This window comes from Mirounga angustirostris, unplaced genomic scaffold (assembly GCF_029215605.1).
Source record: "Mirounga angustirostris isolate CCGP_5_RB_7025 unplaced genomic scaffold, mMirAng1.0.hap1 SCAF_9, whole genome shotgun sequence".
Lineage (NCBI taxonomy): Eukaryota > Metazoa > Chordata > Mammalia > Carnivora > Phocidae > Mirounga > Mirounga angustirostris.
The window spans coordinates 122,518,063-122,543,347 of NW_026991717.1; the positions used below are offsets into that span (position 1 = coordinate 122,518,063).

Sequence of the window (25,285 nt, forward strand, 5' to 3'; positions counted from 1 at the left end):
TTAAAAAGCACCCATCTATAAAATTTGAGAACAGGTGGCATATCTTCATTGAAAAACTTGAATAAAGAAGGCTTTCTAGATCTTTTCCAACTCTCATTCCCAATAATATTTTTTAAGTGCACTATATGAAACTTACAGAATTTGCTATTCCAGAGTACTGCTTTTTTTTTTAGACATGACCAAATTATAAGTCATAGTCAACCCATGATCTTATTTTAGATTAATTGGGGGAGTTTTTTGAATAATACGAAGAATGAGTTGAAGGGAAGACAGAAAGAATAAACAAACATATCTCTTCCCCTTGAGATTTTTTTTTTTTAAAGATTTTATTTATTTATTTGACAGAGAGAGAGACACAGCGAGAGAGGGAACACAAGCAGGGGGAGTGCGAGAGGGAGAAGCAGGCTTCCCGCAGAGCAGGGAGCCCGATGCGGGGCTCCATCCCAGGACCTGGAATCATGACCTGAGCTGAAGGCAGACGCTTAACGACTGAGCCACCCAGGCGCCCCTCCCCTTGAGATTATTGAGATTCCCTTTCCATCTTTTTCTTGCCACTCCCTCATGTGAGGGAAGAATCACATATGAAGACAAGTGAAGACTAGTTTAATGTTCTCTGTATGCCCTTACCACTGGTCTAAAGGCAGGAGGGTCTTGAGATCCACTATCTGATTTCTGTGACATCACTTTATTTCTTAAAATTGAAAATAAAAATTATTCCCAAGGCAAAGAATTTTAAGAATATTTGCCTCCAAGATGTGACTGCATGTTAACCAGGGGTAAACAGTATATGCAAAGACTTCCTGAAAGAGATGGAGTTTAGCCATTTCTGCTACGGTGGCAGGTAAAGAGACCATGCTTCTGATTTATTGGTCCCAGACACATGCTTCACGCCGGCAGATGAACAGTGGTGAGGTGGAAGGCAGGCTGAACCGGAAATCGGCATACCTGATTTGTGGATATGCATAGTTCCAGTAATGTTATTTGTGTTCTGTAGTTTGGGGAACATCCAATTTGCAATTTTATTTGCAAAATGGGGATAAACAGTGATGGTCTTTATTATCTCATACCCACAGGGCAGCTGTTATTATTAAGTAAGAGAGTGAATCTGAAAGCGCAGTGAAAGTTGTCAAATACTTTGCAAGCAGCAGGTATTTTAAAAAGGCTGATCCTGTGACGTACTGTCAACTCTGGTAATTCTCAAATGCAGAAGAGGAGGTCAGTGACACTCTAAAATTAACAGCTAATAAAAATTTGTCACAGAGTTTGATGCAGAAACAAGGCAAACTTAATTAAAACTATATCCAATATTTAGAAATACATTTGCTGTTCTATAGACATTATCCAAAAGACAAAAGTAATAGGAGTTTAATGGCACATAAATACTTTTATACATACTGTGCCCTCAGTGGAGAAGGTTCCCTCCTGTTTCCTTATCTGGTTAAAACTTTTCCCCCCAACATTACGAGCATTTTCAAGCATATTGGAAATCTGAAAGAAATTTACAGAGATCACCCATATACTCACCATCTAGATTCTATTATTAACATTTCATTATATTTGTTTTATCACATTAATCCATCTATCTATCCCTATGTGTATCCATGAACCCAACTTATTTTTTGGATGCCTTACAAAGTAAATTATATACATTAGTACACTTTCCCCTATAGACTTCAGCATGCATATCATTAGCTCCACTTGGATTTTTAATTTTTAAATGTAAAATTTATGTTCAATGAAATATACAAATCTTAAGTAAACTGGTTAAATTTTATTATCTTTTATCACTTCCTTAGGGAACGCTCCCCTGCCTTCACTGATCCCATCAAACAAGCTCTCCACTGTGCCCTGAGCCTTTCCTTTGCAACACTTACCAGAATATTTATTTGTGTGATTATTTGATTAATGGTCATGTTGATGCTGGGAAATAAGCATCACAAGGGTAGGACATATCTGTCTTCACTCGCCACCGTACCTCCAGCACTCTACCCCGTACCTCCATAGAGGTGGTATTCAATAACTACTCCCTGAATGAATGAATGAATGAATGAATGAATGAATGAATGGGTCTTATTCAGGGATGGAAAGGTTCCCATTCATTTATTCAATCTGCAAACATTTAGTGAATGCCTCCTCTATATCGGACACTGTTCTAGAGTTAGCTGAGGGAGCACACAACAAGATGAGGCCAAAGATGCCTCTGGGGCAAGATCTTAAGAGGGCCTTTTTGGCCACAGTAAAGTTTTTTATATTTAATTCTGAGTGAGATCAAAGGTCTTCAGAGGACTTTGAGCAGAGGAGGGATATGCTCTTATTTACAGCCCAAAGTAAACCCTCTGATGTTGTTTTCAGATCTCTAGTCCCTCACCCCCACGCAGGAGAACTCCTGGAGTCTGGGGAACTGAGAGAAGGAAAGACAGGCATCTCATTCCCAGGTTAGAGTCCTGCTGAGCAGCAGAAACTCTGAGACCCACCTCATGGGCACCATCCAGGTGGAGCTCCATGAAAAATATACTGAGAGAATATACCATATCCCTAGATAGTGACTGGTGCCATATCAAGAGCCCTTGATTTACCCAAAAACATACTTTCTGACTGTAAGCATCTGAAAATGTCCTAAATGTCCACCAAATGGTTTCTCTAATAACGTTAGATTATTTACATTAATCAGATAACATTTTTATTGTGGTAGTCTTCTGAGGTGAGGCAGCAAGACACAGTGGAAAAAAAATCATTGATTAGAAACCAGGAGATACAAGGTTCTATCTCCGCTTTGCCATAACCAGTTGCATGAACCGGGAAAATTATTTAACCCATGGGCTTCAGTTTCCCAATCAGGAAAATGGAAAAGTAGAATCTAAAAATCTCTAAGAGACCTTCTGGCTGTAGCTTTAATCACTGTGGCTTTAACTTCTTTTCCACAGTAAGTTGGGTGTCTGATTTTTAAGCTTAAGAGGTTGGAAAGAATGTGAAAAATGGTTTTATAAAGAGAAAGTAAAATAAGGAGAAAATCACATATGGGATTTTAGGAGTTAATACATACCCAAGCATACTTGTGGGGTGGAAAAACCTTCACTGCTTTATAGCAGAAAGCAAAGTTAATGATTACATAAGAAAAACAGGAAGAAAGGCATTTTGGCCTTCTTGGCTGTTTGCCCCATCAAAAAACTCCAGATATTTACCATTTTGTATTTTTAGAACAGATACTTCCAAAAGCAGGCAAAGAATTGCTTTTCATTTTTTTTTCACTTTATAACTGCCCTTAAATATATATATATATTTTCCCTTCATCTAAATACTGCTAATCAGGTTCCAGTTCTATTATCATGAATGTTACTCCATACTTCTGCTTCTGTCCAATCATGACTTTGCACATGAAGCCCTTCTGTCTGAATGTTCTCCACACACTGCTTAAATTAGCTCACGGATTCTCCTCCAAGACTTGGCTTGGTCTCTACCTTCTCTAACATGGCAGTTAAAAGTGTGGGCTCTTGAGCTGGTCGGCCTGACCTGAAATCCTGGTTTAGTCACCTGCTAGCTATGTGTCTCTAGGGAAGTTCCCGGATCCCTCTGCACTGGAACTCAGTATCCCCACTTATAAATAGGAATGATAATAATACCCACAGTGTAGAATTATTGTAAGGACCAAATATACTGGTGCATGTAAAGTATTTAGAGCAGGGAGGGACACTAGTAAGCACTCAGTAAGCACTAGCTATTGTTAAAACGGTAATCCTAGTTATTATTCTGTGAAAGGCTCCCCTAAAGTCTGGGTTAGGTGCCTATCCTCAGTGCTTCTTATGCACACATGTCTCCTGTCCTGTGTCTGATCATTTCCTAACTGTGTGCTTGCTTGTCCCTTTTAGTAGACAGCAAATGCCTTAATGGCAGGACTGTATTTTTCCCTATATTTCTAGTGCTAAGTACCTAGCATCACACACAATAGATTTTAGTTTTATGGGGGGAAAAAAAACCTCTCCTCAACACAAAGATCAATAAAGGCACAATAAGAACTCAGAAATGTTGTGGAAAGAAAAATACACTACAGATTATCTTTTAAAGGTAGAATTGAAAAGGCAACTTTTTGAGGTAGAGAATGTTTCTAAACAGACTAAAAATTAAAGGAATAACAACAAAAAACAGAACTGGAAGAAAAATGAGGGACTGTAAAGTTGAGTTAAAAGGTGTAGACAAGAGTTAGAGACAGGAAGATGAGAAATAAGATCTTCTTGTGGACCTGCGAAGCTGGAGCAGGAAGCTTGGGATGGGGAGAGCACCCTCTTCCTGTGGACGAACTGGCAGGGGGCTAAGCCACACCAGGCTGTGATGGGGACACCCGACCCAGGGCAGATACTGAGAAATGCTAATCATTTCCCTGAATACTGCAAAGCCCTAGTCCCAAGGCCTCAAGACACGCTAATGCGGGCAATCACGGTTGTCTCTTCTGTATTTAACATGGAACAGAGGGTCCTGACGTAGAACACTGATAAGGAATGATAATTGTTCTGGTTGATGTAGGGTCCAGGCTAATTTACTTAAAAGCACCTTCGTGAGGTGAATATAATTAATCTTCGCTGTTTTCAAAATAAAGGGCTATTTTCTTTTTAAGAGATGTCCTGGGTTTTCAAAGAGAATGACAAAACAAATTAATCATTCTCTATTACTCCACACACAGCACTTGGATTTTGAAAGAGCATGTGAACAGTTAATCCCCTATATGGATGAGTTTCTGGTGACAGGCAGATCAGATCTAAATAGAAATCAGGCAAGGTATTTTATTTTTATCACTGTGGCTTTGAGACTTAATTCAAAAATAACCGAGATCAATCCTGCCTATACTTTTAAAGTTTGCTTTCATAATTAATCCTTTTTTCAACACTTAGAAACACTCTTTTGGATCTTGTATAAAGCATTCCCCTGGCCGACTGCTGCCAAAGCAGACAGAAGCAGAGACTATCTAGAATATTTTAAAACCATTGAAAATTCAACTGCACTATCTTGTAAGGAATCCCAACTGCCAGGCCATACTTAGTTCAAAGTACCAATAATTTGACATTAGAGCAATGCATTTTGGCAGACAGCTTACCTAAACAACTAATGTTAAAGGTGAACTTTAAGTATGTTTGAGATGCTCTGTTAAGCTATGTCTTGAACAGAGGGCAAGAGGGCATAGGTGGAGTATATGTGAGCAAAAGTACGTATTTTTAACTAAAAACAATCCATTTCTAAATTTTCTGCCATTGGCTGAGAAAGATGGACTACCAAAGCCAGTGGGCATAAAACAGCTGACAATAGGATTTGGTGAGCAAATTCCTCTGACATTTGCCACAATCAATTGTTTTCCTGAAATTTAAATTGCTAGAAAAAAAATTTTTTTTCCCCCAAATGAAAGCCATGCATTTATTTAACTGGACAATAATGAAGCTTTGTGGCCTTGTGGTTAGTGTGAAAAGGAGTTGGTCTTGCCAAAACAATTTGAAATTTTGAACTTAGGCTCCCTCTCCCCACACTTCATTTTAATATACTCAACTAAAAGGAACAAGTTCTGTAGCCTCTACTGGACACATTTAAAAAAACAAAAAAAACAGAAGTGGCCAAAACCATATGACTTTGGACATTTAAAGTATGCTATGAAAACTCTAGAGAACATGCAAGACTCTGGAAATTGTGCAGCATTTTACAGCATTTACTATACAGAAAGTAGATGAAACATCAATCTTCCCTTTATGCAACAAGAATTACTAAGCACTTACTATGTGCAAATCAAACTATATAACATCACTACATCAGACTTCATTCTGCTAAAGCTGCCCAGATTTAGTTCAAGCATATTCTTTTGGTTCCTGAATGAAAATAAGTTAATAGGGCAATAGAGAGAAATATGTATACTGATTGCACTGTAATGTTTCATTAACTGACTTTTTTCACCATTAAACTGGGAAATTTTAAGTATAGTGACTATACCTTACTGTTCTTTGGATCTATGGTGTTAATACATAACAGCTACTCGATAAATACTTCTTGAAGGTGGTGCTATAGTTGCTTCTCAGCCATCGGGAACTATACACATGCAATATTTTAAAAATATGCTAATGTAAAAGATAATTTATATTCAATTTGGGAATGATCTCATATGCTCTCCAGTGAATATGGGTGTGCCAGGAGTTCTGGGATACACTCTAAAAGAAATAATGAAGTTGCAACAATAAATCATATTATGTGAAAAAAGTATTCAACTTTTTCTTTGAGGATTCTTGCTCTCTACATTTTCTTGGGATATACTAGGACAGGATGCCCTTGAGAAGTACCAGTCAGAAGGACCAAATTTGAAGTATTTTATATTGCTTTATACTGCCTTAACCCCCCCCAACCCCCCATCATCAACTTTAGTTGAAGGCCAAAGGTGAGAGGTTTATTCTATATAATTTCTAAGGTGGTGCCGACACATATATATCACAAAGTCATGCAGAACACTACTTTAAATATAAATATGCTCTCTCTCTCTTAAACTTAGAGGGAATCCAGTGATTCAAAGGAACTTTCTAGAGATGGAAACAAGATACCTATTGATAATGAATCTGGGTCTATCAATATAATTGATTTGAATATCATTTGAAGTCAGTTGCAATTTGCACCCTGTGGGAACCATAGGAGATTCATTTGTAACAAAAACAAACAAACAAAAAAACAAAAAGAAGGGAATACAGAATGGAACTTTGCTCCCAGATCCTGGAGCACAACAATGTACTTCTGCTTAATCTTTAGTGTATCAGAAAAATTAGTCATCACCATTTACTCTGGTCTAATGGGTGAAGTTTAAAAAAAAAATTTTAGTTATATGATAAATAATTTAGAGAATGATAGTAAAGAATAACTTTGTTAGAAATTTTAGTAAGAATTTAGGCATATTACATATTCCCTGGTTTTAAAGGTATGAATGCAAATGACTTCTGATGAACTATCATTCACAATTCTGGAAAATACCCATCTTATAAATATTGATTTCAGATTTCAAATATATTTCTAATGAGTCCTAGTTTACCATTACTTCTGTCTCATTATTCTTGCACTTGCATCTTCAAAACACAATACTTCCAAAATATGACAACTCTTAACTGTCTAAAATTGATAAAGCTATCTTTTCACTACATAACTGTAAGTTTTTCATTTTTTAGATTTATAAGCATCAATTAGAATGGTCAACCCAACAAAAAATTTTCTGTATCATCTTCTCCTTCTAATTGCATTTTTATACAACCTGCTTTCAACATTTGCGCACTTATGAACCATGTAACGTAAATTTTGGTGAACAAACATAAGTTGAAAGAGTATTGAATACATTCTTTAAGCAAAATGGGCTGGTCCAGGTTCTTGTTGCAAAATATTACATGATGAAGTCCTTCTTGTTGAATAACTAACTGGATGAGACTGTCTTATTTCCTTTCTGTCCTTAGAATATATTGTTCATTCATTGATTCTTCAGTTTGCAAAATTCATCTAGAATATTATCATTTGAAGACTCAATCTGACTTTTTGCTTATACAATTTCACCATCTTCATTAGTTTCTAGAGTGCCACTGTCTGTCTCTTTATATTCATCTTCTGATTCATCTAATAACTGTAAAATGTATTCCTCTGTCAGATTCCTTTTCTTTGTCATTATGGAAGAAAATGAGAAATTCTGAATTCTCAACCTCCGTTCAGTAAAAGTAATAATAATAAGGAAAAACACTACCAAGCTTCTTCTTGAAAGGTAATAGAACACTTGGGAGGTATGTCTCCATGACACTGCTACATGTCTTGGGATAGCTGTTATCCTAGAATAGCTTTTCAAGGATGTTTGTATAACAAACAGAAACAGTGTCTCCCTCTGGTACAAAGGTTGGGTAAGATTTCTTGTAGCTCTTTTTATAAGACTGGGGGTTGCATAACCTCAGGGTTCCTCAGCTATAACACAAATTCACTTCATGTGCCACAACCACCTGGACCCTTGTCCATTGCCCCTATGGGACTTGAGAAGCAAAGGGAAGACACAAACATGTATGTAGTTCATGGGGCCTGCTGTGCCATGAATAATAAAGTCTTTTGTCTTGTGTCCTCTTCCAGCATCCATCAAGTGTGTCAGGATAACCTGGTGAAGTGCATGTACGGTAAAATCTCTTCATTTCTTGATAAACTTTGGACAACACAGTAAGAAAACTGAAATATTATGTAATAGTAATGACTTAGTTCACTTATTGCAAATCCTTCTGTGTGATTCCATTATTCCTCCACTTTCATACTATTTTAGTTTTGCCTAGCATAGTCGGGAACAATTGATGAATAACAATAAAATAATTCCTAGGATGGTGAAACAGAAAAATGTTTCAAGAAAATAAGTTCACCAAGATCCATTATGTATTTATTACATGGTACAATAGACCCATGTGGTATTTGCGAGACAGAATCAGTTTTTTCTCTTTTAAAAGGGAGGAAAATTTCTCTTTATTCTTTGGAAGATATTTTAAAAAGAACAACGGTAAAAACGATGACAAAAAAAAAAATCAATCCTAATCAAAAGGAATGGAAAGACCAAGACTGGGTCCAACTGGTACAGTGAAGATTAAATCACCCTTTTAAAGCTCTCCACCTTTTATCAACACCTTTCAGAATCCTCTTTATCCATTTAGTGCCAAATTTCTCTTCCCTTGGAGCCTTCCTAAACTGTTCCTGGGGTGGGGTGTGTGGCTAATAGAAAGTCTGACAATTCATGAAGCACGTGTATGGCACTGCCTTGTGAGAAGACTTGCTTCCCCCTCAGTCTTGCACATGGAGCATCCATCTGGTTGTCACATGTTGAATGGAGAAGTGGCTGAAAGGTAATAAGCGTGATACTACCAAGGGGATCAACACAAAGGTAGTACAAGGAGAAAGAAGAAATGAGGAAGGCAGGTAATCAACATAACCTTAGTCACTATGCCAAAAGCAACTTGATTAAATAACTAATTTTCCCAACATACTGATGTACAAACAACTTATTTGTTTTGAACTGTTCATACAGTTTCCAAAAGTGTTGTTTTTGTGAACTGCCTGGTCTGTTAAAATTTGTTAAAATCAGAGAATTAGTCATTTGGCAAATTCATGATTGGATATATTTGCCCTTGAAGTTAGGCCTCGTGAATTTAAATTTTAGTAAGATGCTTGAAAAATTAAGGAAAACTGTCTGAGAAAGAATCTTACAACTGTTTTGGTAGATTAGAAAGAAGAAATACTAGAGACAGAATACATGATACTAGCAGTCAAAAAGGCATGAAATTAATTCAGTGGAAATGAATAGGACTAAATCCAATAGACATGAAGGCAGAGTAGCACCGGGCCCTAGGGGATGGACCATAAGGCATATTCTTAAAGGGCATGTTGACGATGGCCAAAATCAGTGATTCTCAACCATAACTGCACATTAGAATCATCTGGGGGAGCTTTAAAAAAGACTGGGTCCTACCCCAGGTCAACCAAATCTGGGGGCTGAACTAAAATTATTAAGATTATTAGTAAGATCCGTAAATCTGTATGTCTCAGAGCCAACATTGGAAACGAGCGAATTAAATTTTGGAGGCAAACTTCAGATAACATAGAGTGTCCAGACACATAACCTGTGTGGTGAAACTCAGACCAAAATTCAAATGTCCTGATCAACGAGCCCAAACTTCCTAGTTCATATACTGCTTCTGTGACTGGTGAAGGTAACGCACACATAAGGGAGGAGTATTTTTAAAAATTAGGAAAGGACTTTCTCATCCATTATCTCATTTGCTCTTCTCTGCAAAACCATGAGACAAGCAGGACAAGCACTGAGCTCATTTTATAGATAACAGAAAAATTAGGCTCAGAGAAGTTCAGAGATTTGCTACTGGCAAAAGAGCAGGGGTTCACAACCATATCTTCTAACTCCCAGTCTACCAAATCCTAATCAGTCTCTAAGAAATTTGGAGGTCACCTGCCTTTTGTCTTTCCCTCTCACTCAACTGAGAACAAATACACTCTTCTCCAAGACTAAACAAATGTCTAATGAGGAGCTTTGAGGTATTAGAGCACAGAACAAGTTCTGAGTTAGAAATGATAGAGAAATGCAAATGATGAAGACAGGAAGTTCTCTGAAAAAATGTAGAGGAGTCCTTCAGACTCCTTTTGTTTTGTCAGGGAGTCTATACTTAATGTGTTGTAGACAATCCAGTTAATGTTTGATGACAATGAAACAAACAAGCCAAGGATGTGTTTCACTGGCCTTTGCTGTGGACAGGTAGAGAGGGAGATGATAGTCGTGAAAAACACTGAAAAAGACCCAGAAAACCATTTATGTAACACCGGCTATGCAAAATAATTAGGAACAGAGCCTGGAGAGAATAATGAGGGAAGGGTTATTTTGATGGTTTGGCCTTTTACTGTTTGATGTTCAAGTATAATATAATTGGGGGCAATGATAGGTTGAAATCATTCACTAATGTTAAATAATTAACATAAGACCACTTTGGATATTTATATTAATAGTGCTAATAGTGACAATTTATGCTCTCTCCAGCCTTTCATCTGAGATCAAAGTTTATTAAAAGCCCTAAACAAACTTTATAAACACTTGTGTAAGTAGAATTAGAGTTGGTATGCAGATGCATAAAGTAAAACAGATCAACTGAAGCAAAATGTATCACTGAGCAAGCTCAAGACAGAACTAGTAATACAACCTAGAGGCATGCCAACTCTTTTCTTCAAAATTCAAAAAGCAGAAAACTAAGTTCAAAGTTGCTTTATAAAACTTTATTGATCAATACGTGGAGGGCATATTCCGACAACCCTACATATGGTCCATGAATGTCAATGTCCTATTTATAAGTCCACTTCTGGCCCTGCTCAAGGTAAATACAGGACCTGGCTGTTGATCTCCTTCCTCTCTACTTTGCACATTCACCAGACCCTTGTAAAGTGTTCCTTAACTCATGTCTTCATTGCTCTTACCAGTCACAAGAGGAGCATGTGGAATGGAAAGAACACTGTGTCACTAATCAGGCCACTTGAATTCTAGCCCTAGTTTTGCCACACTTGGCAATTCATAAACTTCTTTGGCCACTTCTCGTCTGTAGGGTGAAGGGTTTTGAAAAGGATCTCTAAGACTCCTTCCAGCTGTCATGTTATCTAAAATGTGAGACTCATGGCATCAGGGACCTAACCTGCTATACACTGAGGGATGTAACCATGGCAGAGATTCAACAAGCACCTGTTATATAATATTATATGATTAAATCAGGTACACTGTTTGATAGTAACTATTGGTAAGTCAGAAATTTTGAAGACCAGAATTTTTAATTCCTCCTAGACTAGACCAGAGCCTTTTAGGGAGGGGACATTTCATGTATCACCTGGCCTAGCCCAATCATTAAAAAAATAAGAAAACTTAAATTTAGAGAGGTTAAACAACTTGTCCAGGATCATGTGCCTGGCCATGGAAAGAGATATGACCAGAACCTACTTTTCTGACTCTGAATCAGATACTATTTTTACTATATCACCATCAAACTAGGCATGTAATAATTTTCAGCTGAAACTTGTAACTGGTTAAAACTAGATGCACAAAGTGAAAATCCCCCAAAACAGCTTTCTATTTAAAGGCTACTTCAAAAATGTAACACACACTATTCCCACCAACCATATATTAAGTGTATAATACCAATATTTTGTTTTATAGTTGTTAGGATATTAAAAAAAGACTTAATACACTATTACTCTGAGATTTCACCCATATATGCTCTTTTAGAGAAAACAGAAAGCATTTCTTCTATGTATTATATTTTTCAGAAACATCCTTCCATTGTGTTTTGTAATACACACTCATATTATCTTCACAGTATAAAGCAAGAGCTTCTTACAGAGAGAATGCCCTGTTACTGATAGTATTTAGAGCAGGGCTATGAAACACATTGTCTAGCATCGCAGTTAGACGGGCGGTGTGACTACTTATCAGCATCAAATATGAAGCTGTCAGTCTGACCTCCAAACACTGAGCAATTCGATAATATTAAATTCATCTGCCAGTGAATCTGTATTCATTATGTAATTTCTCAATGACACTTTCCCTATGTCACTGTGTTTATGAGAAATTTGACAGGGCTGTAAGAAACCACTTTTGCAGGCTGAAGGAAGTCTTATATTTTTAAATTGGTCATCACCTTTTGCCACAAGGTTGCAACTCTGAACACACATTCTATTTGTTTGAGTAGCATTTTCTTCACTTGACCTTAAATACAGTCATGTTTTAGAAATTTAACCCTTTGAAGATGACCCCATTATTGGGAAACATACATACTTTAATACTGACGAATGCAGAAAACAGGCTCTGTATTTTGGGACAAGGTGGCGAAAGGAGAATGTCTAGATTGTTTCAACCAAGATCCCTCATGAGAGATTCATGAGGATATTTCCGTTTGCCCTCAATGCGAATATACAGAAGGTAGACTAACATTAGAGCAGTGGGAAACTTGGCAGAACGGGGTAGGACAGGGTTTGTGCAAAAACTTTTTCCGGTTTCAGTTTGAATGGGTTCCCAGGAAGTGTCAAGTTCGAACAAATCCAAAATTTTACAATGTAGCTCAGCCAAAACTGCTGAGATTCACCTGATTCTGGGTCAAAACTGTACAGAGCACACTGCGTTTTATTTGGTGTAAAGCCAAGTCGACTGAACCTTTCAGGCAACTTCAATGAGAGGCTCATAGCCTTGGCAAAACCAAAAATGAACCTAGCTTGATCTTTGGTTTTGAAATAGCAAGTCTGGCTTTATAAAGAGATAAAGGCAAGTTTTACTTAGCTTTAAGATTCTTACAAATACTCAGAAGAAGCACTGCAAATAATTAACAGTTATTTGGCCAGATTTACATTCCCAAGTCAGTTATTTCCTGAGCTTAACCAGGACACTTCAGTAAGTACATTAACTCTATTGGCACCATATACCCCTAAGTGCCGTAAAACAGAATCTGGTGTTCTGACAAAGAATAATGGTCCTTCCTCAACAACTTACATGCCTGCAGAGTGGATTGCACGTGTAGTAGGATGAAGCACAACTACTGCAGGCTCCAGGGTGGGAAGGAAAGAATTAAAAATAAAAACTCCAACAGCAATTGTCTACTGTAATGGCAGACACATGAAGGAAGAGTATATAGTGTTGCCTGGTGATTTCCACAGACACACACCGGCATTCTCTTGTAGTCTTGGACACCAAGGTCTTGAAGATCTACTGATGTGCAGAGTTCAAATCTGTTATCACTAATATTAGCTGAATGAATCCTTTAGGGATATGCCAAAAGCTCCACCAGTTTTTTTTAAATAAAAGCCATATTTTAAAGAGTTTTCTAGTGTTTTATAATTTTTCTCAATATATGTAAATTTATGTATACATTTCTCCATATTGCTACAGGTTAGGATTTATTCTATAAGTTATACTATGTCTTTAAGTACACATTGAAAACAAGGGAGATTAGATTGTCTTAGGTCACTTGGGTTTGAGAAGCTGATTAAACACTGATGAATTACAGCTAAATGATTACACATTTGCTCCAAGTCAATGATTTTCAAAGTTTTGAGTAGATACTCCCCTAAAATAATTTTTTAAATTATATATCTCCCTTACCTCCCACCCCCACACACATTTTTAAGTTTTCTAAATGTTTTCATCATAAATTTAGGTAGTTGCAAAGGATGAAATTTCTGGAATATCATAAATACTGACATTTTCAAATGAAACTCTTATATTACTCATATAAACTTTCCCAGCAAACTTTAAATACTTCAGTAATTTGTTACCACCATTTATCCACTGACAAAATAACTAAATAAGATCCTCCTTAAAAGACAGAAATTTTATATTGTTCCTTTGCCCTTTGAATTTATTTCCCATCTATTTTCCCCAACAGACTTTTATCCTAATATAAAAAATATTTATGCTTGGAAGTCTTTTTATTGGTTATCCTACCATACTTCATCTTCTCTGTAAGAAAAATGTATATATACAACAGGGAAAAACTGATTTTTAAAATGCCCTGTGACCATAATGCTCCAAGGGTTATATATTTTTATAGATGGAATTACCATTTCAATATTAGGTCTATTAAAATTTTTGAGAAAAACTATTAAATGTAAACCCCAAAACTTCCAAAAGTATATCCCTTAATGGGATGGATACTGCTTTCTCTTCTCCTATACTTAATTAACTCATGTATCATTGGTTAAGTATTAACTTTTGTTTGAATAAGACAAGGTTCCATTTCATTTCTATTTTTTTGTTGTTGTTTCTATAGATTTAATCACTGAGAAATCTTGTTCACATAAAAAAGTACATGAGAATGAAAGTAGTTTGGTTATAACAATGTCACTCAATTTCTTGACTGCCGTCCTAATTTTATGGCAAAGACTACACAGTGATCTGTCATCAAAAATTAATTTTAATGATCTATCAGCTCGATTAGGTCCTCTTTCAATTTTGTTGAAAGCAAAGAATTAGAAACCACTTGACTTGCCAAAGGACTGTAATGTAGTTATTAAAGTCACTCACTTTCTGTTTTGGAAGGTATATGAAAGAGGCTTTATTTACCAAGACTTGTCAAATAACTACAACTGTTCTTCTTTCACTTAGAGGCATTTCAATGAGTTCTACATATGCAAAAAGTATTGAGAAAAGTAAAAAATCTTATTAATGTTAATACCATTCTATACATTTAATTTAAATTATATATCTCCCTTACCTCCCACCGCCCACACACATTTTTAAGTTTTCTAAATGTTTTCATTTAAACATTTAGGATTTATTCTATAAGTTATACTAACTTATAGTATAAATTTTTAATACTTTTATTTTATATTAGCATTAAATATATTTTCATTAAAACCTTAGATCTGCAGATTGGCAAAGCTAGTCTTTATTGTAAAACCAATTAGCTCAATCAGGCTTACTTTCTGGCAGGAAAAAAAAAGTCTGACTTCATGTGCCCTGTGACAATGGCCTTTTGAATTATAATCCTAAAACAGATAAATGAATAAGGCACGGAGCCAAGCCGAAGTTTGTCACCTGGATGAAGTAAGACACTTTCAATGATTTCTTTCCAAGACTCAGTTTTGTTTTCTGGATCTATATGTTCTCAGATTATAGTAGGGTGGTAAAAGAGGTGAGATCATCAAATAAAATTGTCATTCCTCCCCCTCATCATCAATCAACAATATATGTTGATTTCAGAACACCCCCTTCCCAATACCTCATCTATCTAATAAAACTCTTTGTCTTATCAAAAATATATGTATGACTAACAGGGACAAGGAGACTTGATTAAAGAGGATATGAAAGCATCAAAATCATAAAGTGCCCCTTGTCTGGCACCTTGAAGTGCCTGGGGGAATCTGCCATCATGCGACCCAGGATGGGTGAAAGGTAGGCCTTTCTCTCATCAAGTGGGAGGTTGAATAGGAAAAGTAAGATGGCCTCCTCACGCAGCGTCATGTCAAGGACTCTGCGCTTGAAGTGCTGTAGAAGCTGAGGATACAAAGATCGGTTCTCTTAAAGCTATTTGTGTCTGAAGACCCCTTGGAAAATCTCTGCATGCTCCTAGTGGTGTACTACTCCAGTGTGAAGACTAACTCACCAGCTATCTTGAACATTACCCTCAGGGACAGCATTAATCATTTCATCATAAAATTAGGAAAAAGAAAAAAAGTTCTGCTAACATGTTTCCATTCCCTCTGTTTTTTGGCAAAACATGTCATAGGCACAAAAGAGTACATAAAATATACACATGGAGTTTGAAGAAAATGACAATTCTTTGTGGTTTTAATTAGCATTTCCCTGTTTACTAATGAACCTGAATATGCTCACATATTTCTTTTTCAATTGAAATGCTTGCTCATGTCTTTTACCCTCTTTCTTTTCCTTTTCTTTCTTTCTTTTTTAAATCTGGGTTGTTTATCTTTTTCTAATTACTTTGTTGGCAATAAGATCTGGATACAAAATAATTTCGATACAAATCGCTACTCAGCTATATATTTTGCCACAAATATATCCCAAGTGGGCTTTTCTTTTCACTCTTTTTATGTTGTCTTTTGACTTACAGAAGTTCTTAATTTTAATGTGGTCACATCAGTTACATCCTTTTGGATCTATGTTTTCAGCGTCTTTTTTCCCCTCAGAAATCCTTCAAAATCCCAAGATCATGAAGATATTAAACGGCACTTTGTTTTCAAGTTTTATGGTTTGCCATGCCCATTTAGGCTTTCATCCGTTTCTGCATCTGAGATAGGAGTTCAATTTCATTTTTTTTTTAATACTACCTATTGAAAAGTCCCTCCTTATTTCCCCGCCAATAGGTGATGCCAGTTATATCAGAGACATCAAGTTTCCATGCACACGTATTTCTGTTTCTGGGTAATCTCTTTGATTACATTGGCCTATTTTTATATTCCTGTGCCAAGACTACATACACCATCTTTTTTTTTTAAGAGTTTATTTATTTATTTGACAGAGAGATAGAGAGCACAAGCAGGGGATCAGGAGAGGGATAAGCAGGCTCCCCACTGAGCAGGGAGCCTGATGCAGGGCTTGATCCCAGGACCCTGAGATCATGACCTGAGCTGAAGGCAGATGCTTAACCAACTGAGCCACCCAGGCACCCCAAGACTACACTAACTTAATTTTCACAGCTTTAATAAGGTTTGATACATAGTAGGAAAACTACCCCCAACTTGCTCATCTTCAGAAGTGTCCTGACTATTCCTGAGTGTCTTCTCTATGAAGAACTTGTATTTTTATTGCTGTTGTTAGATTCCGCCCCCCCCCCACGTATTTTGTATTTTTTGCTACTTTTGTACTGGTATACTTTTAATTACATTTTCTCTGTACTTGTTGCTGGAATTAGAAGGAAAATGGACTTTTGTAAACTGGTTTTCATAGATTAAACTTATTAAACTCTTTTTCTTAATTTAACTATGAATTCCTAGAGCTTTCTATATAGACAGTAACACTATTCAGAAAATAATGCTAGCTTCACTGCTCTGGCCAGGTCTGCATGCACAGCATCTAACAGAAGCTGAGGAATGGCGCATCCTTTCCTTGTTCCTGGTCTCAAAAGAGGACTTTCAAAATGCTAAGGTAATGTTTGTCATTGGGTTTTTCATATGACTTAGATTAAGTCAATTCCCTTCTCAGTTTGCTAAAAGGCTTTTGATGATGATAATGATATCATGGGAATAAATGCTTCTTATTCAACCACTGAGATGACCTTACTAAATTTATTTCTCTGTAATCTGTCACATGGTAAGTTACATTGATTGATTTTCTAATATTAAACCAACTCTGAATTCCTGGAATAAACTCAGCTTGTTCATGATGAATTATCCTTTTAATACATTCCTGGATTTATTTTGCTAATATTTTTTGTATAATATTTTTGCATCCATGTTAATGCATGAAAAGTCCCTTAATTTCCCTTATTTATATTTTCTACATCTGGTTTTGTTTCAAAGGTTATGCCAACTCATAATGAGTTTGGCATGTTCCCTCCTCTTCTAGTTTCTGGAAGAGTTTTTATAAAATTAAAATCATCTGTTCCCATAACATATGGTAGAACTTATCTCTAAAATTTATTTGGGCTTGGTGGCCCTTTCTGGAGAAAATTGTAATTGATTAAAAATTGTTGATGAAACTTTTTATTATTTAAAAAAATTTACTTATACTACTATGTTATTTCTTCTTAGTTCTGGAAAATTATATTTTTCCAGGAATTTAGTTATTTCTCCTAATTTGCAAATGTATAATTGCAAAATTATTCACAATACCCTTGTATGTGGTTAAATTCTCAAATAGCTATAGTTCTATCCACTTTTTCACTCTTGTTTTATTCATTTGTATCTTCTTTTTTTTCTTCATCAGTCATGCTGGATATTGGTCATTTTATTCTTTTTAAACAACCAGCTTTACTTTATTGGCCCTGCATGCTGCATGTTTGTTTTCTATTCATTATAATCTTTTCTCTATTTTTTTTTTTTTTAGGTTTTTGTGCCGTGCTTTTAATTTCTTATGTTGCATGATAAGTTCATTATTTTTTACCTTCTTTTCTAATATAAGCACGTAAGCCATTAAGTTTCTCATAAATACTACTTTTGCTGTATCATTCACATTTTATAACATAAATAATCTTTTCTCTATTTTTTTTCTTTTGTTTTTAGGTTTTTGTGCCATGCTTTTAATTTCTTATGTTGCATGATAAGTTCATTATTTTTTACCTTCTTTTCTAATATAAGCATGTAAGCCATTAAGTTTCTCATAAATACTACTTTTGCTGTATCATTCACATTTTATAACACAGTGTTGCTATTATTCAGTTCTGTATATTTCATAATTTCTACTATAATTTATTTTCTGAACTTGAGTTGTTTAGAAGTTTACTTTGAAACTTCCAAAAGTCTATGGCTTATCTGGTTCTCTTTTTGAATCCCAGAGTTATAATCATGTCACTGAATTCTGGCCCATGGAAATGGACAGAAATAATATGTGCAAATCCTAGTTTCTACCAAAGGGAAGTTAAGTGCTCTCCTTCCTTTCTTTTGTCTTGTTACAAGGCAAATATAAGGGCTGGAGGCGGTACAGGCATCTCGGATTAGGAATGGGAAGCAGTATTTTGAGGACAGTGGAGGAAAGAGACAGAAGCAGCCTAGGTTTCTGACACCGTGTCTGCCACTGACACCACACATTTGGATTGTTACACAAGAGAGCAATTAATTTCTATCTTGCTTAACCCACTACTGCTTTTGGATTTCTCCGATAATTGAAGTCAGGCCTAACTTTACTATGAAGGTATGCGAATATCATATTAATGGAAAGGAAACTAAATATAGATTTGAGAGTTGACATGAAAAACTGAATTTACTTCTCCAAGCTGAACTGTCTTACATTCCTTTTAAACTTCCTCAAATGACTCTTACTGTACTGTCTCTATCGCCTCTTCACCCTTGACCTCCCACTTACTAAGTTCACTAATTCCCGTCTCTAAACAAGGGCATCCATTTACCCCTGCCTTTTTGGCACCAAGTGCCCAATCCCTAATTTTCCAACCACATTTCTAAAGTTGGATTATGTCCAACATGCACTGTCTCTATTCCTACGTGCAGTCTTTCACCGCTGCACTCTACCCTGCATAGAACTACGACATTTGCATTCCTACACACCACATTTACCAGCCACAAGCCCTGATTAGAAACCATTAATGGGGGCGCCTGGGTGGCTCAGTAGGTTAAGCATCTGCCTTTGGCTCAGGTCATGATCCCAGGCTCCTGGGATCAAGTCCCGCATCGGGCTCCCTGCTCAGTGGAGAGCCTGCTTCTCCCTCTCCCTCTGCCTGCTGCTCTGCCTTCTTGTGCTCTCTCTCTCTGTCAAATAAATAAATAAAATCTTAAAAAAAAAAAAAAAAGAAAGAGATAAAGAAACTATTAATGGCTCCCCATTGGCTCTATGGCCTTGCTACCACTTTAACTCTCAGAGTTGTAGGTAATAGATAGCAATGCAAATGATTCTTGTTCATAGATATGCAAATAAATGTTGTCTGGGGAGGTTCAATTAATTCCCTTCCTTCACTTCGGAAGAAGCCAGTTTGCATCTATTTTAAATTCACTTCAGCACTCTAGTGCCTACCTATGTGGTTCTTTGCTCCTTTAAGTCAGCTGTAACATTTTACTCATTCTCTCATTAATTAATGAGTTAAATAAACTCAGGTGTTATGACTTCATTTTATATTTGTGTAAGAGTCATGATTTCATAATTTTACTTTTTTGGAAAAATATTCTTTTAACAAACCTTTTTGTTCCTTACTATCTTCAGAGTTTGATTACAGCCCCAACATGGGATGCCTTCTCTGGCTCTTTCTGCCTGACACTACTGATTCTTTGCATTTCAGAGATGAATCTAATTTCCTCCATCATGTCCTCAAACTACAAAATCCATGGTTTTCCTAGAACCTAGACCATGATGACGTCTTATTTTACAACTTTTTTTCTTTGTAAGAGCTCCTACAAAACACGTTGTTTTTCATTCATGTGGCACAGTGTATTTTTATCTTACATCATTAATTTATTTACATGTAACGTCTCTCCTCAAAGTACAGGTTCCTTGAGAGAACTGATCACAGTTTTTCCTTTTCTCCTCTTCAGTGTCAACACAGTGCCAGTAAATATCCACTGCTATGTCTCATCCATGGCCCATCAACTGGGGCTATCAATCTAGATTTTTTTCAGATAATTACTTAGCTTTATTTGGGGAATCAACCTGCCATATTTTGGCAGAAAGCTGGTTCCTTCCTAAAAAATTCACATTAAACTTTAATGAAAATCATAAGAGCTTTCATGAAACATCAAGTAAAGTACAATACTAATTAGAAAGGCTAGGGAAAAGAAATAAATTGATGTGCTTCTGGGGAATTTTTTTCCCTCAACTATTGAACTGGTTCTGTGTATACCTATATTCATAAGAACAGTCTTACGTGAGGATCATATATGCACAGTTGGACCTTCATTCTTTCCTTCTACAAATGTTTACTGATTGTCCAATATATATCAGGAGTTTTTGACAGGCTCTGGGATGCATTTGCAAGTAAAATGTAATTTCTAATCCAAGAAGCTTACCTGCTAGTGAAGAAGGAGAGGGAAAAGTTGAGGAAGAGGGGGAGAAATAGACACACGATTGTGACCTAAGCATTTGGATCACTGGTGACAAGCCGTATCAAGGTGCTCATTATGATGAAAAGACCATTTTATTTTCATGTATTGTAACTATTGAAACTTTCACATCTCCTAACGAAACAATGAAATTTCAAACTTTTGCAGATTTGTATCACCATAACATATACCCTACATTCAACACTTTTTATGTTAATACCAACCCAACCAAATGTAGACCACCAACATTTTCTAGTTTAAGTGCTGAGTTAGTGAGAGAATAATAAATGATCTCGAGATTACTTTCAGCATATTTGATTTTATGAACTATAAAACACTTTACCAGTTGAATAGTCTACCAAGTGTATTAATCTGCTGCTTATAATGTCATATGAAGTCAAAGAACTTCATAATATTTGAGCATTAACATTATTACCAAGCATTTTCATTTTTATGGTTTTACTTATGATAATTATTTCAAATTAAAACCATCTTGAGAAAACTGCCACTGCAAAAAATCTCATCCATTTAATCAATTTTATTTTTCTCATGATGACTTTTTATTTTTACCTTTACTCCTAAAGGAACCCTTAGAATAAGGCACTTAAGATCATACTCCATAGTACTTTTAGTAAAGAGATTATGTAAATACAAAAGACTAAGAAATGCTAATAAAAGTTATAGGCTTTTGGTTGTTGTTGTATAATTTTCAGTTTTGCATGGCATACTGGCATAATTAAAATGATTAAATAAGAAATAATAAGCAATCACATAATGATAACCTAACATTTGTCTGGCCCTAAATATTTTCACATGTATTCTGTCTCTTAATTCTCACAACAACCTGACAAAGTTTAATTATTATCATTTTTACAGGTGAAGGAATCAAGAAACAAGTGATTTGCTGAATGTTGTATAAGTGGCATTTTGTATGCTGAACCCAAGTCCACAGACTCAAAATTTCTGTTTTTGTTCATACCTTTAAAAAGAGCATTTAATTCACAAGCCAAATCCTGTTGGCAAGACACTTCCTAAGGGTAAGTAAAATATACGTAGAAGAACACTAAACATTTTATTCACCTACAATGTCATCATACTGAAACTGAGAAGGTCAGTGTAATTTCCAAATGGCCCAGTTAAATCTAAGGAATAGATTATTTACCCATGAGGGTCTGGACACTGTCAATCAAAATCACTTGCTTACACAGGACTAAATGTGCTCCATTAGCATCTTTCCATTTCTCACACTCACAAAATAAATATTTTATTCTTTATTGGCCACATTGTTTAAAGATTTATTTTTTTCCTGTTCATTAAAAACATATAAAGAAAAAATAAAAATCACCACTAGTCCCAAGCCACTTTTAATATTTTGTGTGCTTGCTTTCTGAAAGTCTTTTTTAACACAAAATATTCAATATTTGCAACATACTCTCCATATGCCTGTATATTCTACTCCCCCCTCCCCTATATAACAGCATGGCAATATTTACTTTTGAAAAATATGACTTTTTATGGCTGAATAATCTTTCGTTGTAAGGTGGTACCATAATTTATTTTACCATTCTTCCAATTCACATGGGTTTTTATTACAAAAAGGTTTATTTATAAAAGGAATATAACATTTTATAAAACTTGAAAAAATAGAGAAAGGAATGAAATCACAGTCCTAACTCTCATTAACAAGTCACTTTTATGAGTTTTTCTCAGTCTCTTCTATTCTTTATTCATATGTCTATCATTACATGTTATCACTGAAGTACACATGATTTTATTTCTTTTTTCAGTTTGTTTTCTATTATAAGCCTTTTCCGTAACCACAGTGGTATGCTGGGTGGAAAAGTATACACTTTATCCAACCATTCAGTACTATATTGTCAAACAATAAGTTGTCTCCCCTTTCTTCCTAAAATCATTTAAAATAACTCATTTCACAATAAATATTGCAAGCATGTAGTCTTTACGTTCACGCACCTTATTCCCTAATGCTAGATTCCTGCAAGTAAGATTATTGAGAAAAAGGCTGACCAGCTTTTAACATTATTTGAGTACTGGTGAAAACCATGTACAAAAGGTATTAAGGTTGAATTTCTGAACTTCATATAAACAGCACCCCAATCTCAGCTTCTGATCAACCAGTCCTTTTAGCGATTGGGAAATACAGACACAAATATATAGGATATTGATTACATTTAAACTAATTACATTTTTCATAGATTAGTACATCTTGGTATCATCAGTCTTGAGAGAGCAGTGACCACTTAAATAGGCACATTTTTGTTTTTTCTTTTTTCACTTTAAAAATCTGTATCCACATACCTTTCAGGTATAGTTTAGCTTATTCTCCCCTTTGAATCCTTTGAATCTAGAAATGCCTTCTCGAACTGCTTCTTTTGGGGAGTGCTCTGAAATCCACCTCAGGACACAGCAGTAATTCTGACAGAAGGAGAAAGAAAATGCCCCAACTTACCGTTTCTAATGCATTTAGACGGTCCTGCAAATAAAGCATAATGCAGAATTATAAAAACAAAGCTATTAAAATCATTTCAAGTTCACTTAATTTTCAGATTTTCTACTTATCCTCTATTAGTAATAATGTTTTAAAAATCTCAAAAAATGAAAACTCCTACTCAGGATGATTTCTACAATAGAAGGAGTCATGAAAGAATCACTGTACTCCTCATCTCAGCTAGTGTTCGGACCGCAAGGTTTAATTTAACAGTAAATATCATAAACTCATATACAGTGACTAAATGGGATAAACCTTACGACTTTTGCATTGGTAAAATTATTTATCTACTTAAGGATTTATAAGTATTACATACATTTGAATATATGAGCAACTAGATGATAGTAGTGATATAAAAAAGGACGTTGGTACACATACCTGCACTCAGGTACACAGTATAAAGTGTGACTTGGAAAGTAAAGTTCATACATAACTTCATCAATTCAAATTAAGAAGTAATTTGTTAACTGAAACAAGGCAGGAAAAATAAATAAGAAAGATGTCACATGCAGGCAATCTTGAACCCAGATGGGCCTTCTCCATCTATAGTATCTTCGAAAGTTCTACAGACAATATTGCTACAAAGTTAAATGATTAGGTCAATGGTTGCATTCGCAAAGCGACAGCTGTATTCTCAACTCTTTTCAGAGCTGACAGCTATGTACAGGAAGTCTTTACCAATTAAAAGAGGCTGAATATGAGAGAAGAGAGTCTGAAGATTTAAGAAAATAGCCATCAAAAAACCCGAAATCTTGACATTTGCAACGATGTGGATGGAACCAGAGGGTATTATGCTGAGCGAAATAAGTCAATCAGAGAAAGACATGTATCATATGATCTCGCTGATATGAGGAATTCTTAATCTCAGGAAACAAACAGAGTTGCTGGAGTGGTGGGGGGTGGGAAGGATTGGGTGACTGGGTGATAGACATTGGGGAGGGTATGTGCTATGGTGAGCGCTGTGAATTGTGTAAGACTGATGAGTCACAGACCTGTACCTCTGAAACAAATAATACATTATATGTTAAAAAAAAAAAAAAAAGAGAGTAGGAAGGGAAAAATGAAGGGGGGGGAAGTCGGACGGGGAGATGAACCATGAGAGACTATGGACTCTGAGACACAAACTGAGCGTTCTAGAGGGGAGGGGGGTGGGGGGATGGGCTAGCCTGGTGATGGGTATTAAAGAGGGCACGTATTGAATGGAGCACTGGGTGTTATACGCAAACAATGAATCATGGAACACTACATCAAAAACCAATGATGTAATGTATGGTGATTAACATAACATAATAAAATAAAATTAAAAAAAACTTACACTAAAAATAAGAATTTTTCCCTTGATATTAAGACAACTCCTTTAAGTAAGCTATATTTTGGATTTTTCCAGTATTCTAAAAGGACAAAATATCTGATTTATATATTCTGCCTTCTGGAATATTCCAGCATCTTGAAATAAAAAATATCAATAAGAAAAAAGAAAATAGCCATCTTTTTGGGGAAGATCAAGGCCACTTTTCCTTCTTTTCTCTCATTTTAAGCAATGGGAGATGTGTGACATCTGGATTTCCTTTTCGTTTAATCAAATTAACTTTGCCTAAGAGGCAAAGTGGGGAACTGGTACAAAGAGCCACTCAGCTAAGATCTCTCAGTAAACCTACAGGGACCCAAGTGGACACGGACACTTAGGAGCAGCAAGAACTTGGCGCTCATGGCCGCACTCCCAGCCGCACTCCCAGCATTACCTAACACATACAGGCCTTGCCTTTAAGGACTTCCACAATCCGACCTCCCACCCTCAGACTGGGAAACTGAGTTGAACATTTCTACCCTTTAAACATTTGGTTATGTGGGTACAAGTGAAATGAATATATTATGCAAAATCAGCCCAAAGCAGACTGTTCTTAGCAATATAATCTGTTTAATTGCATTTTGTTGGCATACTTGAGAGAACTTCACCCTCGCCCCCATAATTTTCATGAAATAACTGCTGTTTTGTTGGTGACTTGTGTACTGTCACTTTTGAATGCTTCATAATAAATGCATATAATAATGCCTCAAGGGGGCTTT

The 25,285-nt window shown here is 35.9% G+C and overlaps 1 protein-coding gene and 1 long non-coding RNA gene across 18 annotated transcripts in view; one reads left to right on the top strand and one right to left on the bottom strand.

Moving 5' to 3' along the window:
- Positions 1-21,671, top strand: part of LOC123861840 (uncharacterized) — a 78,864-nt gene extending 57,193 nt beyond the window's left edge. For 4 of the 5 annotated variants that reach the window (XR_010405289.1, XR_010405288.1, XR_010405291.1 and 1 more), the window contains 4 exons: positions 7,643-7,753; positions 8,107-8,190; positions 17,064-17,152; positions 21,586-21,671. This is a non-coding gene — a long non-coding RNA (uncharacterized LOC123861840). The remainder of the gene's footprint in view (positions 1-7,642; positions 7,754-8,106; positions 8,191-17,063; positions 17,153-21,585) is intronic. The other variant, XR_010405290.1, reaches the window with a different exon arrangement.
- Positions 1-25,285, bottom strand: part of CEP128 (centrosomal protein 128) — a 393,611-nt gene that overhangs the window by 32,952 nt on the left and 335,374 nt on the right. For 10 of the 13 annotated variants that reach the window (XM_064571430.1, XM_064571438.1, XM_064571431.1 and 7 more), the window contains 2 exons: positions 23,180-23,203; positions 1,396-1,488 (listed from right to left, as the gene is read on the bottom strand). The exons of 1 other annotated variant lie outside the window; for it this stretch is intronic. In XM_064571430.1, the coding sequence (XP_064427500.1) occupies positions 1,396-1,488; positions 23,180-23,203 (117 nt within the window). The remainder of the gene's footprint in view (positions 1-1,395; positions 1,489-23,179; positions 23,204-25,285) is intronic. 2 more of the 13 variants (XM_064571433.1, XM_064571434.1) reach the window with 1 other exon arrangement.